General features: G+C 34.5%; 2 protein-coding genes across 2 annotated transcripts in view; one reads left to right on the forward strand and one right to left on the reverse strand.

Moving 5' to 3' along the window:
• LOC107437036 (uncharacterized) overlaps positions 1 to 13,766 on the forward strand; it is a 364,659-nt gene that overhangs the window by 32,114 nt on the left and 318,779 nt on the right. The window lies entirely within an intron of this gene.
• Positions 1 to 13,766, reverse strand: part of pio (zona pellucida domain-containing protein piopio) — a 57,646-nt gene that overhangs the window by 1,499 nt on the left and 42,381 nt on the right. Inside the window, exons 5-9 of the mRNA XM_016048904.4 lie at positions 11,760 to 11,890; positions 8,775 to 8,917; positions 7,939 to 8,020; positions 4,401 to 4,563; positions 739 to 913 (exon numbers count right to left, since the gene is read on the reverse strand). Coding sequence (XP_015904390.3) covers positions 739 to 913; positions 4,401 to 4,563; positions 7,939 to 8,020; positions 8,775 to 8,917; positions 11,760 to 11,890 — 694 coding nt within the window. The remainder of the gene's footprint in view (positions 1 to 738; positions 914 to 4,400; positions 4,564 to 7,938; positions 8,021 to 8,774; positions 8,918 to 11,759; positions 11,891 to 13,766) is intronic.

Below are 13,766 nucleotides of genomic sequence, written 5' to 3' on the forward strand. Positions count from 1 at the left end.
GGAAATCAAGTATGCTTTTTTGATTTACAAAGAGTAAAAAAGTTTTATGCTAATTCGTTCCCAGTTTTTCGAGTGGATTTTACTTTAAATTTAAACAAGTCACAAAATTCATTGCAGTAAAATTTATTTTTAACTTTAAAAGGCCTACCTTATAGCATAATCTTTCTATGTTTAAAGAGGTAACAAAATGTAAACTTTAATGTCTTTATCTTATTATAACTAGATTTATAATGATTTTCATTACCATTTTATACAAATAATTTGAATAAACGGATGTATTTTAAATATAATTTTATCCACGAATAAACTAATATCAACTAATATAAAAATTCGGACATTCACCAAAGCGACTACGTGATTGTTGACATTCACCGGTGAAAGTCAACATTCAAATTTTGGTCATTTAGGGTAACATATACACATAAATCCCAACGAGTTCTATATTTTTTAAAAAAAGGAACTGTTTTTCTAAAAAGTGCACAAATAAGATAAATTTTATTTTCATCATCATCTGAGCGAATGAAGCAACTTTTTTCCCCATCCATTTTGATGTGAAGATGGTATTTTTTAGTGTCTGGAATGCGCAGTCTTCATATTGATTTTGATTACCATTATATCAAAATAAATAAAACAATTATATTGATAGTTCGGTAAAAAATCATTTGTAGTGATTAAATATATAAAAAATTGGAAGTTAACTTAGCGACACATTTTCATTAATGTCCTGCGAAGGCTTACCAGTTTCATCGTCCAGTTCATCGGCTTCATTCACGTACAAACCAGAAAAGACTTCGACGCTGCGGTCTTTGACGTCTCTCAAATCTTCAAGGTTTCCTCTGTCTTGTACATCACCGCTCTGTCTTTTGCGACGCCTCCTGCGCACGTTGTTACCCAGGTCATCACAGATGGGAGGCTAAAAAGAAAGAAAAAGAGAATTCTCCGCATAAAATATCGTTCTTTTACACTAGACATAGATCATGCCTCAGAAAATGGCCACAGCATTGGATTCCGTTTTACAAATTTTTCTTCTGAAAGAATAAACTTATGGATCCAAATAAATTCGTCATTCATTGCGATGTCATCCATTTGCCGAAATCCTTTAGCACATTTTATTTTTCAATAATCTTTTTTGAAAGCATATTGAACATCAAGAGTTCTTTTTATAGTGTCGTCACAAATTCATAATAGTGGTATTAAATTGACGTTGTTCGAATTTACAAATTTTAAAACCACGTTATGGTTATAGAGTGTTCTGAGTTGCCTGAAAGTTGATCCCGAAGTTAGGGACCTTGCCCAGTAATGATTGAGGTTAAAAAAAGTTCTTTGTTTAAAATGTTAAATTTGAGTTGAACATTTTCTTATAGATGCGCATTTCGAGATACGTCCTGAAAAATAAGCTCACCGACAATATGTTACATTTTTTGAACTCTTGCGAAGAATGGCGATATTAATGAATAAATGATAAAATTGAGGTTAGCTTAATTTCTCTCAGTGATTTTTGTGAATTGAATTAAAAAAATCTATCCGAAAGAAAGTTTTTCTCGTAGATTTCAGCTGGTGTGCTTTCTGACGTTCCTACGAGTTTTATAAAGTGGTGACAACTAGGAATCAAATGTTGATATTTTTATATATTTATAATCATCGGAACATAATATTTTCTCAAGGAAATAGATCTTTACCAGAATTAAGTTTTCAGACACCAAAATGTTTTTGAAAAAAGAGATTTAAAAAGGGGAGATTTTTATGTAAACATTACTGCCAAAAAATTATAAGACCCCTGGAAACCCTGACTGAAGCAAATTCAATTTTCTGTTGTGAGAGGGAAAATAGTTTTCTCAGACATTTTGCAATGACTTTATTCTTTTGCTATTGCCATACTCTGCCATGTCTTTTTACGTTACACACACACGCATATATATATATATATATATATATATATATATATATATATATATATATATATATATATATATATATATATATATATATATATATATATATATATATATATATATATATATATATATACTCCTCAAAAGTGCAATTGCAACACCAAGAAATAATGCACGTAGCGTCATGCAAATTTCAGGAGCGATAGTAGTGAGATGGATATGCAAATGATTAAAAAAAGAGACTAATAAAATCATTATAAAGCAATTTATTCGGGCAGCTATACAGGCCTCAATCCGGCGAGGCATGCTATCAATGACTCCATTGATGGTTGCCTGAGGTAACCTTTGGCAAGCCACACCCACTGCTGTGCGCAGATCATCGATGGTTTGCGCCATTGGTCCTCTGTTCAAGCCACGTCCAATGAGATCCCATAGGTATTCTATGGGATTCAGATCTGGAGAGGCTGCCGGCCAAGGAAGGATGTCAAATCCAGTCAGGCTGTTAAGAGTTCGCCGTGCGACATGCGGCCTGGCATTGCCTTGCTGGAATACCGTGTTGGGTGCTCCCTGCAACAAGGGCAGAACAATGGGATACACAACTTGTGTGACGTAGCGGTCCGCTGTCAAACTGCCGTGAATGTGTACCAGGGGCGTTCTGCGAACAAACATTATGCCACCTCAAACCATGATGCCCGGTGTAGGACCGTTGTGACGCTCGGCGTAATGGGCTGGTTCGTAGCGTTCTCCGGGTCGCCGCCATACCCGTCGACGGCCGTCATTTCTCCATAGACAGAAACGAGATTCATCCGTGAACAATACCCGATGCCATTCAATGGTCCAGGTACGATGACGATGACACCACGCCGGGCGTCTAACCCTGTGTAAAGCGGTCAACGGTACCCCCGTTGCTGGTACCTGTGCACGTAACTGTACTTCATGCAATCTGTTGCGTATGGTTTGGGTGGACACAGATCCACCTGCTCCTGAAGGCAACCGGCTTCGGATGGCACGTGCCGTGGAGAAAGGGTCTCGAATAGTCAACTGGCAAATACGCCGGTCTGTGCGCTCTGACGTGCACCTGTGCGCACCACTTCCTCTTCGGCGTGCACGTAGACCTTCCTGAATCCATCGTGTGACACAACGTTGGATGGTACTCACGTTGTGCCCAACACGAGTTGCTATTGCGCGCAGCGACAAACCAAGTTCATGGAGTTCGATAATACGGTCACGTTCCCCGGTCGTTAACTGATGGTATTGAGCTCGCCGACGTTTCAGAGGCATTTTCTACGCTTTTTCGAAAGTCGCAAATGCTACGCAAAGCCTCAGATGCCGTTTATGAGAAGGGAAAGTTGCTGGCCTTTATAGCCCGAATATGCGTACCACGTGATCAGATGCGTGCGCAAATTTAATCATTTGCATATCCATCTCACTACTATCGCTCCTGAAATTTGCATGACGTTACGTGCATTATTTCTTGGTGTTGCAATTTCACTTTTGAGGAGTGTATATATATGTAATACAAAAGTTATAAAAATACTTTTGTATTAATAAAAGCATTGAAAACTTTTTCGTGTTCATAAAATGCAGATATTCTATTTTGGGACTTCAAGGCTAAAAACATGCCAATGAATAATAATTAGACTTATATTTCAAAAGAGAAGTTATTTTAAGATCTTTCACTTCCATATAAGGAAGGATTAAACGATTTTCTATGAGCAATAAATAATTTGATGAGGCGTAAGAATACACAAGAAAAGGCAATATGACCGGCCTCTTCACACTTTTTAATCATCCTATAAAATGCAGGACCGAATGTTTTTGCGTGTGTTTTTGTTGTTTATAATGCCTAACTAAACTACGTCAGTTTAGACGGGATTTGGGTCTCCCCCTCTCCAGCTTGGAGGGGGCTGAGATGTATGCTTTCACCATCGTTAGTAAATAAAAAGATTATGCAGAAAAGGACTTCATTTTTCCTGTGATGTGGACAATTAATCAAATAAATATCGGGGTTGCTGCCCTGTTATTTCATATATATATATATACAGACAGAGAGATGACTTTCACCGGTGAATCTCAACAATTACAACATAGTTGCTTTGGTGAAAGTCCTAAATATTTGCTATATCCGATTTTATATTACAAAATTCCTATTATTGCATTTATTCCATATTTTAATGTCTGTTTAAGATAGATTAGGAGAAACATCAGTGAGTACCGGTTAAATGCTTACTAGGCAGTGGCCTAAACTAGACCTAGTAACTTAACTAGACCTAGTAACTTAACTAGACCTAGTATATATTTCGGGCATTTACCAAAGCGACTATGTCATTGTCAATTTTCACCAGTGGAAGTCAACAACCAACCATTTCAGTTATTCAAAGCAGCATTTTTATGTTTGTATGTATATATATATAATATATTCTGGTACTTTGGTGCAATCGATGTGGCACAATTGTGGGTTTCCTTCTTAAGAAAGGGAAAAAAATGTGAAATGCATATTTAACTCACTACTTCGTCGCATCCACCCTCCCTCTTGAGGCATAGTTTGACGTTACACTGATAGTAGACGGAGGCGGTGAAAGGGAACTTGTGAGCAGGATACGTCACTTGGGCAGTGGTCAGATCCTTTGAGTATTCTAACGGACCCATGATCTCCTCATCTATGGGACAGCTTTAAGCAAAAGAAATAAATAATGTAGTGCATTTGAAAGTAATAAATGTGCAGCAGCTGGCAACTTTTGCGGTTAAGCAGCAAACATAAACTGCTGTTTGTAGAAAATGCAACACCATGAAGGAATCATCAGAATCAAATGAAATTCGCAGCAAATGTCAATTATAGGATATTATGCAAATTAATAAAGTTTCAGAGCCATCGCGCGTGCGTGGCGCGCGCAGCGCCCTCTGAATTGATGCTGAAAGCGTATAAATAAAGTGCTGTAGCGGGACGTTGAAAATAGTCTATGATTATTTGTTAGTGGCAAACGTTTAGTGAGACCTGAGTATGCCTCCACGACGGAAGAATAAGAAATTCAAGCAACTTACGGAGTTTGAACGAGGGAGGATAATCGGCCTTCGAGAAGGAGGATTTTCCTATCGCGCAATAGCAGCTCGTATGCAGCGGAACAGTTCCACAGTGATGCGAGTTTGGAAGCAGTGGACCGACGAGCACCGAACAACTCGAAAAACAGGCACTGGACGACAGAAGGTGACGTCAGAGCGCGATGATCGACACCTGCTCTGCATGGCGGTGAATGATCGCACAGCTTCCTCCAGGCAGCTGGCAGCACATTGGTCTACTGCTACAGGTGTACAATTGTCGGCTTCGTCAATTCGTCGTCGTCTGCTGCGCCGTGGATTGCGTGCAAGGGTGCCATTATACAGGATTCCCCTCACGGCGGATCATCGACGGCTGCGTCGGCAGTGGGCTCTTGAGCACAGAGACTGGCGAGCTGATTGGCACCAAGTTGTCTTTTCAGATGAATCACGCTTCAATTTGTGGACCCATGATGGCCGTGTTCGTGTTAGACGTTATGCCGGTCAACGCTGCCTTCCTGAGTGTATTATTGAACGACATAGTGGTCGAACACCCGGAGTTATGGTCTGGGGTGCGATTTCGTATCATGGACGATCCAATTTGATACGAATTGAGGGTAATCTCAATAGCAACAGATACGTCCGTGAAGTGCTACAGCCCGAAGTCGTTCCTTTCCTTCAAGGCATCCCTGGAGCTATCTTTCAGCAGGATAATGCACGCCCACATGTTGCGCGGACTGTTAGAGACTTCTGTTCAGCACAACGCATGCAACTTCTTCCTTGGCCTGCTTATTCGCCGGATATGTCGCCTATTGAGCACGTGTGGGATATGGTTGGTCGGCGTCTCACTCGTGATCCGCGTCCTGCAGTTTCCAAAGACGAACTTTGGTTGCGCATACAAGCGATATGGAATTCTCTTCCTCAAGCAGATATTCAACATCTGTTTGACTCCATGCCACGTCGTATAGCAGCACTTATTGCAGAGCGTGGTGGCTGCACCAAATACTGATTTCGGACGCTTAATTTGTTTCTTTTGTTTTGAAAATTTCATCATTTATTTGTATCAGTACAAGTCGTTTCTGCATTAAATTTCATTTGATTCTGATGATTCTTTCATGGTGTTGCATTTTCTACAAACAGCAGTTTACATAGATCCATAATTTTTCGTTCAGACATACAAATGGTTGACCAGTGGCGGATCCAGCGGGGGAGCCCCCCCCCAAAATTAAAAAGCAAATTTTTTTTCAATAGTTTACAAAAAAAATAAAATATTTTAAAAATTATTTAAGGGGGCATATACACCTAGGTAGGTCGGAAAAATCGATTTTTTTTCCAAGGCCAAAGCCAAGATTTGCCAAAGTTTCTAAAAAACGCATTACATTTATTATTTAAAGATGTTGAATACTTGAATTATTTATGTATTGTTCTATTGTTAATTATGATAAAAATGAATGAAAAGGCTAGCATTAAAAATCCCAGTTTTTTTCTTTTTTCTTCTGAATCTGAGTCTATGACCTCCCCCAGGAAAAATTTCTGGATCCGCCCCTGTGGTTGACGAAATAATGTGAACACTTAACTCTAGGTAAAAAAAAGAAGTTTTAGTAGCAAATGCTTTGTCAAAACTGTTGGCCCAGTTTGAAAGATCATGATTGAACCTTTTTAGAAATTTTATCATTTTTAAGAGAGGAAAATTTGCATCGAGCGAAACGAGAAAAAGGAACTGTTTTTCTAGCTTTAATGCCAGCAATGTTTAAAATTATTCCATAGGATTGCGATATTTATATAAAAATTCTTTTAGACTTATTATTAAAAAAGGGAAAGAAGCTTTAAATTTTCATTTCGGTTGGGGCACATTTTTCATGGGTAAAAAAGAACATCATTTCTAAAAGTTTCAAGCATGATCTTTGAAATTGTGCCAACAGTTTTGTGAAGTAAAATATTCCAAAACATTTGCTGCTAATAGATTGTTTACATAGAATTATTATAGATGTGTTCGTATTATTTTGTCACTCAGCTGTATGTCTGGATTATTTATGCGAGGTTTCATTAAAAATATTAATCAAATTCACTTCCATTTATTGAACCCATAACATTAAACAAATATTGATCACAATTTTTTTTCTACTCGCGAAAAATTTTTTTGTTAAATGCGTAACGATTGACAGCAATTCATAGTAAAAGTGACGAACTAATTTGAAAATGGGAAAAGAGGATGTTGAGAAGATTAAAGGAAGGAAGCAAAATAGATTTAGCAATGGGTAGTGTTGCTTCTTCCTTACCAATAAAAAACTATATTATTTGTTTTTTATAAATATAAGTTTTAATCTCTTTCAATCACAGTCATTACTTTTACTTATTTTTCATTAGAAAATATTGAATGAGACGTTATGTTAAAGGCTATCCTTTTTTTTCTTGTTAAATTTAGAAGGATAAATTTCCACACCACACTGAATCATCATTCGCATTTTATAATCCCTCAATTTTTTAGTGACCTGTAAATAATTCAAAAAGAAGTAGTTTTATCTTTGAAGTTACTTGAAAAGAAGAAAAAAAGCACGCTCGACAGTTGTGAAACTGTTGGCGACTTAAATTGTTAATATTTATTAGAAGATAAAATATCTTGGCTCATTCAGAAATGGCCAAATTCTGTTATTTATTTTCAAATTTTCAACTGGTCAGCACTGCACGTAATGCAATGAAAATGTTTGCTGGTATCAATCCAAATCTTATCTCCTCGTGACAATTGCTATAAAAGTTGGAATATCGGCAACTGATTATTTATAATCTCATGCTTCTAAAAAACGACAACAGAGTTTAAATACTAATTTAAAATTCATAAACATGTTTTACTCTATACTATTTCATTCCACATTTAAACGAAATTTTATCTATAGTATTCTTTTAAGGGGCAAAAACTTTAAAAAAAAATACGTTTCATTACACTGTTATAAACTTGGCAACAAAAATGATTTTTTTTTGAAGTGTGTGTTGTGAAAAGGTGAAAAAAAATTACCCTTCGTTGTTGATGAGTGGCTGTTCAGACCAGCTGAGACCATCATGAACAATGCAATTTGTTACTTTGAGGCCGTAGAAATCTAGAAACAAAACATTGAATGCCTTTAATAAACCCTTTTCATGATTTGAAATAGAATGAATGAGAATCAGCTCAATACAAATTCTGTTCCCGGCTCAGATAATGTGAAAAATATAATATTTACGAAAATGTTTCTACATCTTGTAAGAAACAAATTATGCGGGAGAAATGACAAGTTTGTAAATAAACAATTAATGTAGGGCTAGTATGTCGAATTACTTATCACTCAAAATTTCTTTGTAAATGTTGTGATACACTTTCATATGTAGTTGTAATGCAAAACACTAGACGATGCAAATTAAGATATTTATGGATTCTCAATTTGCTGTTTAATTGCGACAAACTTTCTTTAAGGAAAAATGCCTAAAGTAATGATTGATTTGTTGGCTATATATTATAATAGGTGTCTGCACTAGCCCTTTGCATTAACAAATTAATGTTAGTTATTGTATTAGAAAAGGCTGAGCCATAATTAAAGATTTGAAAGCAATCTTCTTAGACTACTTAAGTATCAAAGTTTATTTAATGGATCAATTAATTATTTATAGATATACACACACACAATTAAGACAAAAAAGAATAAGAGAAAAGAGAGATTAGCGAGAGATAAGTTTTATTTACTGCGCATAAGCTGCAAGTACATAGATACCATAAGTAAAAAATATAAATAAAACAAGGAAAAAATGTGTAATTTTTTTAGAGAGAGAGAGAGGAAGAAAAATTCAAAATTGAGTGTGAATGAAATAGAATTAAACCTTGTTTGTCGATCCCGATCACCAAAGTGAGGTAATCTCCAATTTTGACGTGTTCTGCAACCACGTGATTGTCCAGTCGACCACTGTAGATCCTCATCGAACAGTTAGGCAACGGCGGAAGTTTGGGAGTTTTTCCACTCGGACTACATGAGAAATATAAAAACACAAGTAAAGATTATTCATAATATTTTACGAAGCAATAACAGAACGAAAGCTAATAATGATGGTTTAATTTTATTCTATAAATTATGCTAACACCTTTTTAAAACCATTGTTCAGACATTACAAGTTTGACAACCTACGTGTCATTCTAACTTGGAACATTTTTTCTCGAAGAGCTTTCTTTATAAGGAGTCCATTGAAATATATATATAGTTTTCTTTATCAATTGAATCTTCCACTTATTTCCGACTAGAAATTCAACACAAACAGTTTTAAATTTTAAAAAATACTCCTAAGGAATTAGCTTTTTCTGTATTCATAAAAACTATTCATTTGCAAACATGAATATATTTTTTCTCACAAACCATCATGTTCGCAAATTGTCAGAAAAACAAAATTTTCCGACTCTTTTCAATGACTTTATACGGATTTAAATCATGTTTAATTTATTATTATCTTTTTTTATTTTATATTTACCTCCCTGATTGATTATTCATATTCTTAAGCATTAAAGAATAATATAAATCCATGTAACATTTTTAATATTTATAATTAAATCAAAAGTATATTAAACAGTCAATATAGCAAAAAAATGTCGATTTTACACAGGATATTCAGTGCAATACTTTTTTATAGCTGCACCAGATGTAAACATTGCTATTTATGTAACTATTTTAATATACTGTTTTTTCACATTGGGTTTTGTCTTTCATCATCACAGAATACTTGGTCCTTATAATTGCATTGGTTATCACACTTTTGTTAGGAAATTCTTTTTATTTTTGACACATCTCGAAATACGCGTTTAAGAAGATGGATTTGGCAAAGCAGCGCCTTTTTAAGGTTCAACTCAAATGTAACAAGAAACCGGAAATGTTATACTTACTTTTACGTTGCTTTTTGTTTATTTTTGAAAACTAAGCAAAATCATCAATAAGCTCGGGGCTAAGCCTCCGACTTAAGGGCTTGGGTATGCTACAGATGTAACTCTTCAGGTATCTCTTCGTATTTGGCATACTGAAGAATAAAAAGTCCGTTTTATTCTTCAGGTCCTTTTTTTTCCGGCGCACTGTACAAACATTGCGAATGTATTCAAATTCATCAGTTTCTTCTTTAAAAAAAGAAAATTTTTCAAAAAGGGAAATTTGACCTAAGTACGAAGTGTCCCGTATTTATAATGAAAAGACAGTATGAATGTTCTTTAACATATGAGACATTCGAGAAATAATTTTTCCAGCAGAAGTGAACTAAAAGCAGAAAGTTTCATAAAACTTTTATCGGAACTTAGTTAGTCTATTTTACCTTTTATATATTTGCTTAAATTATTTGCAAAATTCTTTTGAATCTAAAATATAAAAATAGTAATACACAACCTTTGCTACCACTGGGAAAAATACTCTCATAAACTACGGAAATTTTGAAGAAGTTGGAGTGCTTACATGTTCCCAACTTAAAAAACATTTTTTTATTTATTTCAAGACGCATAACTTGTTTTTCCCAAACAGCCATAAAAAATCGAATTAAAAAACTGTTCTAGAATTATTTTTGAATTCAAAGATTATTTTCTAAAGTTGATGGGTAAGTAAGATTCTTAGAAGTATACTAATAAGAAAAATTCCCTGTAGTCTATATGGCGTCTTCCGTGAAAATGAATCTAGATGGTTAAATATTCCTTTTTGGATGCCATTCGATTTCGTTAGGGATTGTCTGATGGCAACCCTTCAGCCGTGGTGGCTCAGGGGATAGAGCGCTCGCCTTCCACAGAGGTGAACTGGGTTCGAATCCCAGCGATGATGGGTCGATTCGAATTCCGCATCCAGTTCGCATCGACCACAGCACTTGTATAAAATAGTGGTAAACAGATCAAAGGTTAGAGTCCTCTTGACGTCAGGCTCACCATTGAAGGATTTTTGTGGTTTTTCTCTCCATGTTACGCAAATACGGGTTAGTTTCATCAAAAAGACCACCACGAAAACAAATTTCTCCCAATGCTTGATCCAGGAGTTCACTTGTCTTCTGGATTAGATTTAAAATGACAAGGCTACGGAGTAGAAGTAAACCTATCATGAGGCCGGTTGTTCAACGACGGTTATAAAATATAAAATAAAATTTAAAAAAGGAAAAACCATTCCTTTTCAAACCCCTTAAGTGAAAAACGGTATTGAGCGATTTTCCGTAGCCTTTTCATAGTGTAACTGTCAGTGAGATGACGGTTCGAATGGGATCCTGACTGGGCAAACTTTTCGTTAAAGAATAAGCACTTAGTTAAAAAAAAAAAAAAAACAATTTGTGTGGAAATTACTTGTTTTTCTTACCTATAAGATCATTTATTCTGAGATATGTTTCGACAAACATCATCGTGTCTTTATGAACCGGCACCTTTCATTTATCTTAATTTCATGTTTTCTAAAAATTATTCTCGAAAATGGCTTTAAGATAAACCTCTTTTAGAGATTTCTTTACAAAGAGGTTTTAGGACGTGAATGATCGAAAATGGTGGTTGTTGACAATCACATAGTCGCCCAAATATAAGTGCCCGGTATACCTTACATCAATGTCTTTTTAAGGTCACTGCCCTACACTCATGTTTTCTTAAGGCCATTGCACGGTATGTATTTGTCCGGTACTCCAAACACTGATGCTTCTCCTAATCTATCCTCAGCAGATATTAAAACATCGAATATATATAATAATATCCACGAATAAATTAGTATCAAATCGGATATAACAAATAGTTCGGACATTCACTTAAGTGATGGTTCACATTCACCATTCTCTTGATTTCGGTCATTCACGGTGACATCATACACGTTTCATACTCACTTTTGACTCACAGAAGTGGACTGCTTGTTCTGGTAGCGACAACGAACAGTGAAGCCCTTCCCTTGGTTGGTCACAAGTTTTTGATGGGGTTGAATCACGACTGTATTGAAAAACTCCAGCGTCCCTTCATCCTAATAAAAAAACAACAACGTTATTATCTAAAAAAGCCTTTTCTAAAAAGGTGGAAAAAAAATAAATAATAATAAGGAAAATAAATGCGTAGAAAACATTAATGTAGAAACAAATAGCCTATGAAATCCCCTCACTAGTTGTCTATAGAGCACTATTGGTGAACTATTTCAAGGGTTGTGAAGTAAACGCATAGGATAATTTCAGAAAGAAATATTAAAAGCTTTGAAATGCGATTTTATTTCTTTTTATACATTTTCAATGCAGTGCACTTACGTTTCGGTACTATACAGATGAGCTTTCTTCAATGACGAGGCTTAAAAGTGTCTTCTGCATTTGAAGCGCCTTAAAAACAATTCAGAAATGGCCCAAATGATTTCAAGAACAACAGCGTAGAAAAGGTTGGGTTGTCATATCGTTTATTTACTTATATATATATATATATATATATATATATATATATATATATATATATATATATATATATATATATATATATATATATATATATATATATATTATAATAATAATAATAATAAATAAATAAATACAAGAAAACACTAAGAAAGTTAAGAAAAACAATAAGTTTCATTTATTGCGCTTAAGCTGCAAGTAAACAGCACTCATTTGATAAGTTCAAAATGAAGAATAAAACAAAGAAAAATTATAGACATATGAAAAAAAGGGGGTGGGAAATAATAAGTAAAAAGATAACAAACAACATTTTATTAAAAAAAAAAGAAAAAAAAAAGATGAAATGTTAATTAAAAAACCGGAAAAAAAAGCCGGAAAAAAAAGATATAATCTTTTCTTCAGCCCACACGATTATATCCGCAAAACAGAGTGCTTTCTGATATTGTATCAATAAAGCCAAAGCAAAATATATTAATACAATAGTGTGAGGAGCACTCAAAATTTTTTTTATAAAATAACAACAAATAAAATAGATCACAAAAAGTAAAAATAACATGCAAAAACAGATAATAAAATAAAATAAAAAGAAAAAACATTAAAAAGGGGGGACTATAAAGCGAGTAGCAAAATCAGAACAACTTACATGGACGGATATTTTTCAAGAATGATTTAAAAATGTTTTCGCAGAAAGATTGCCAGATTACAAAATATGAAAACAAAAGCGCAAATTGAGTGTAACAAGAGGGTTTTAAAGTGTCGTTCTTACTGCACTGCTGAAGTAATTTGTTATTCTGAGTTTTGATTTGTTAGTTACCAAGGATGGGCCCGAAATGGATGTGCGCAAGGTAATATTACACTGGATAATTTCAAAAATTGATCATAAATAGCTTTAGAAGATAGATGTTTATTTAAGAAAAAATATAAAAGAGAAAAGAGAAACACAAATTGCCTGTTTTGCAAATAATTTTAGCCGCGGATTTGCACGAAATGGATTAGCACACAGAAAAATTATTTAAATTATGAAAGAAAAAATATTTAATAGATAATTTTAACACGGATTTGCCCGAAATGGATTTGCCCGTGGTTAGAATTATTTACTAAAAATTCCTTTCCTAAATAATTTCCTTTGTTAATCTATACAGTTTTTCCATGTGCAAATCCATTTCGGGCAAATCCGTGGATAAAATTGTTTGCTAAAAATTTCTTTGTTAATTTATACAATTTTCCATGTGCAGGTCCATTTCGGGCAAATCCGTGTGTTAAAATTATCTATTAAAAATTTTTTCTTTGATAATTTAAATAATTTTTCTGTGTGCTAATCCATATCGTGCAAATCCGCGGCCAAAATTATTTGCAAAACAGGCAATTTGTGTTTCTCTTTTCTCTTTTATATTTGTTCTTAAATAAACATATATCTTCTAAAGCTATTTAAGATCAATTTTTAAAATTATCCAGTGTAATATT

Source organism: Parasteatoda tepidariorum, chromosome 4 (assembly GCF_982258835.1).
Source record: "Parasteatoda tepidariorum strain Cologne lab strain chromosome 4, Ptep-v5.0, whole genome shotgun sequence".
Lineage (NCBI taxonomy): Eukaryota > Metazoa > Arthropoda > Arachnida > Araneae > Theridiidae > Parasteatoda > Parasteatoda tepidariorum.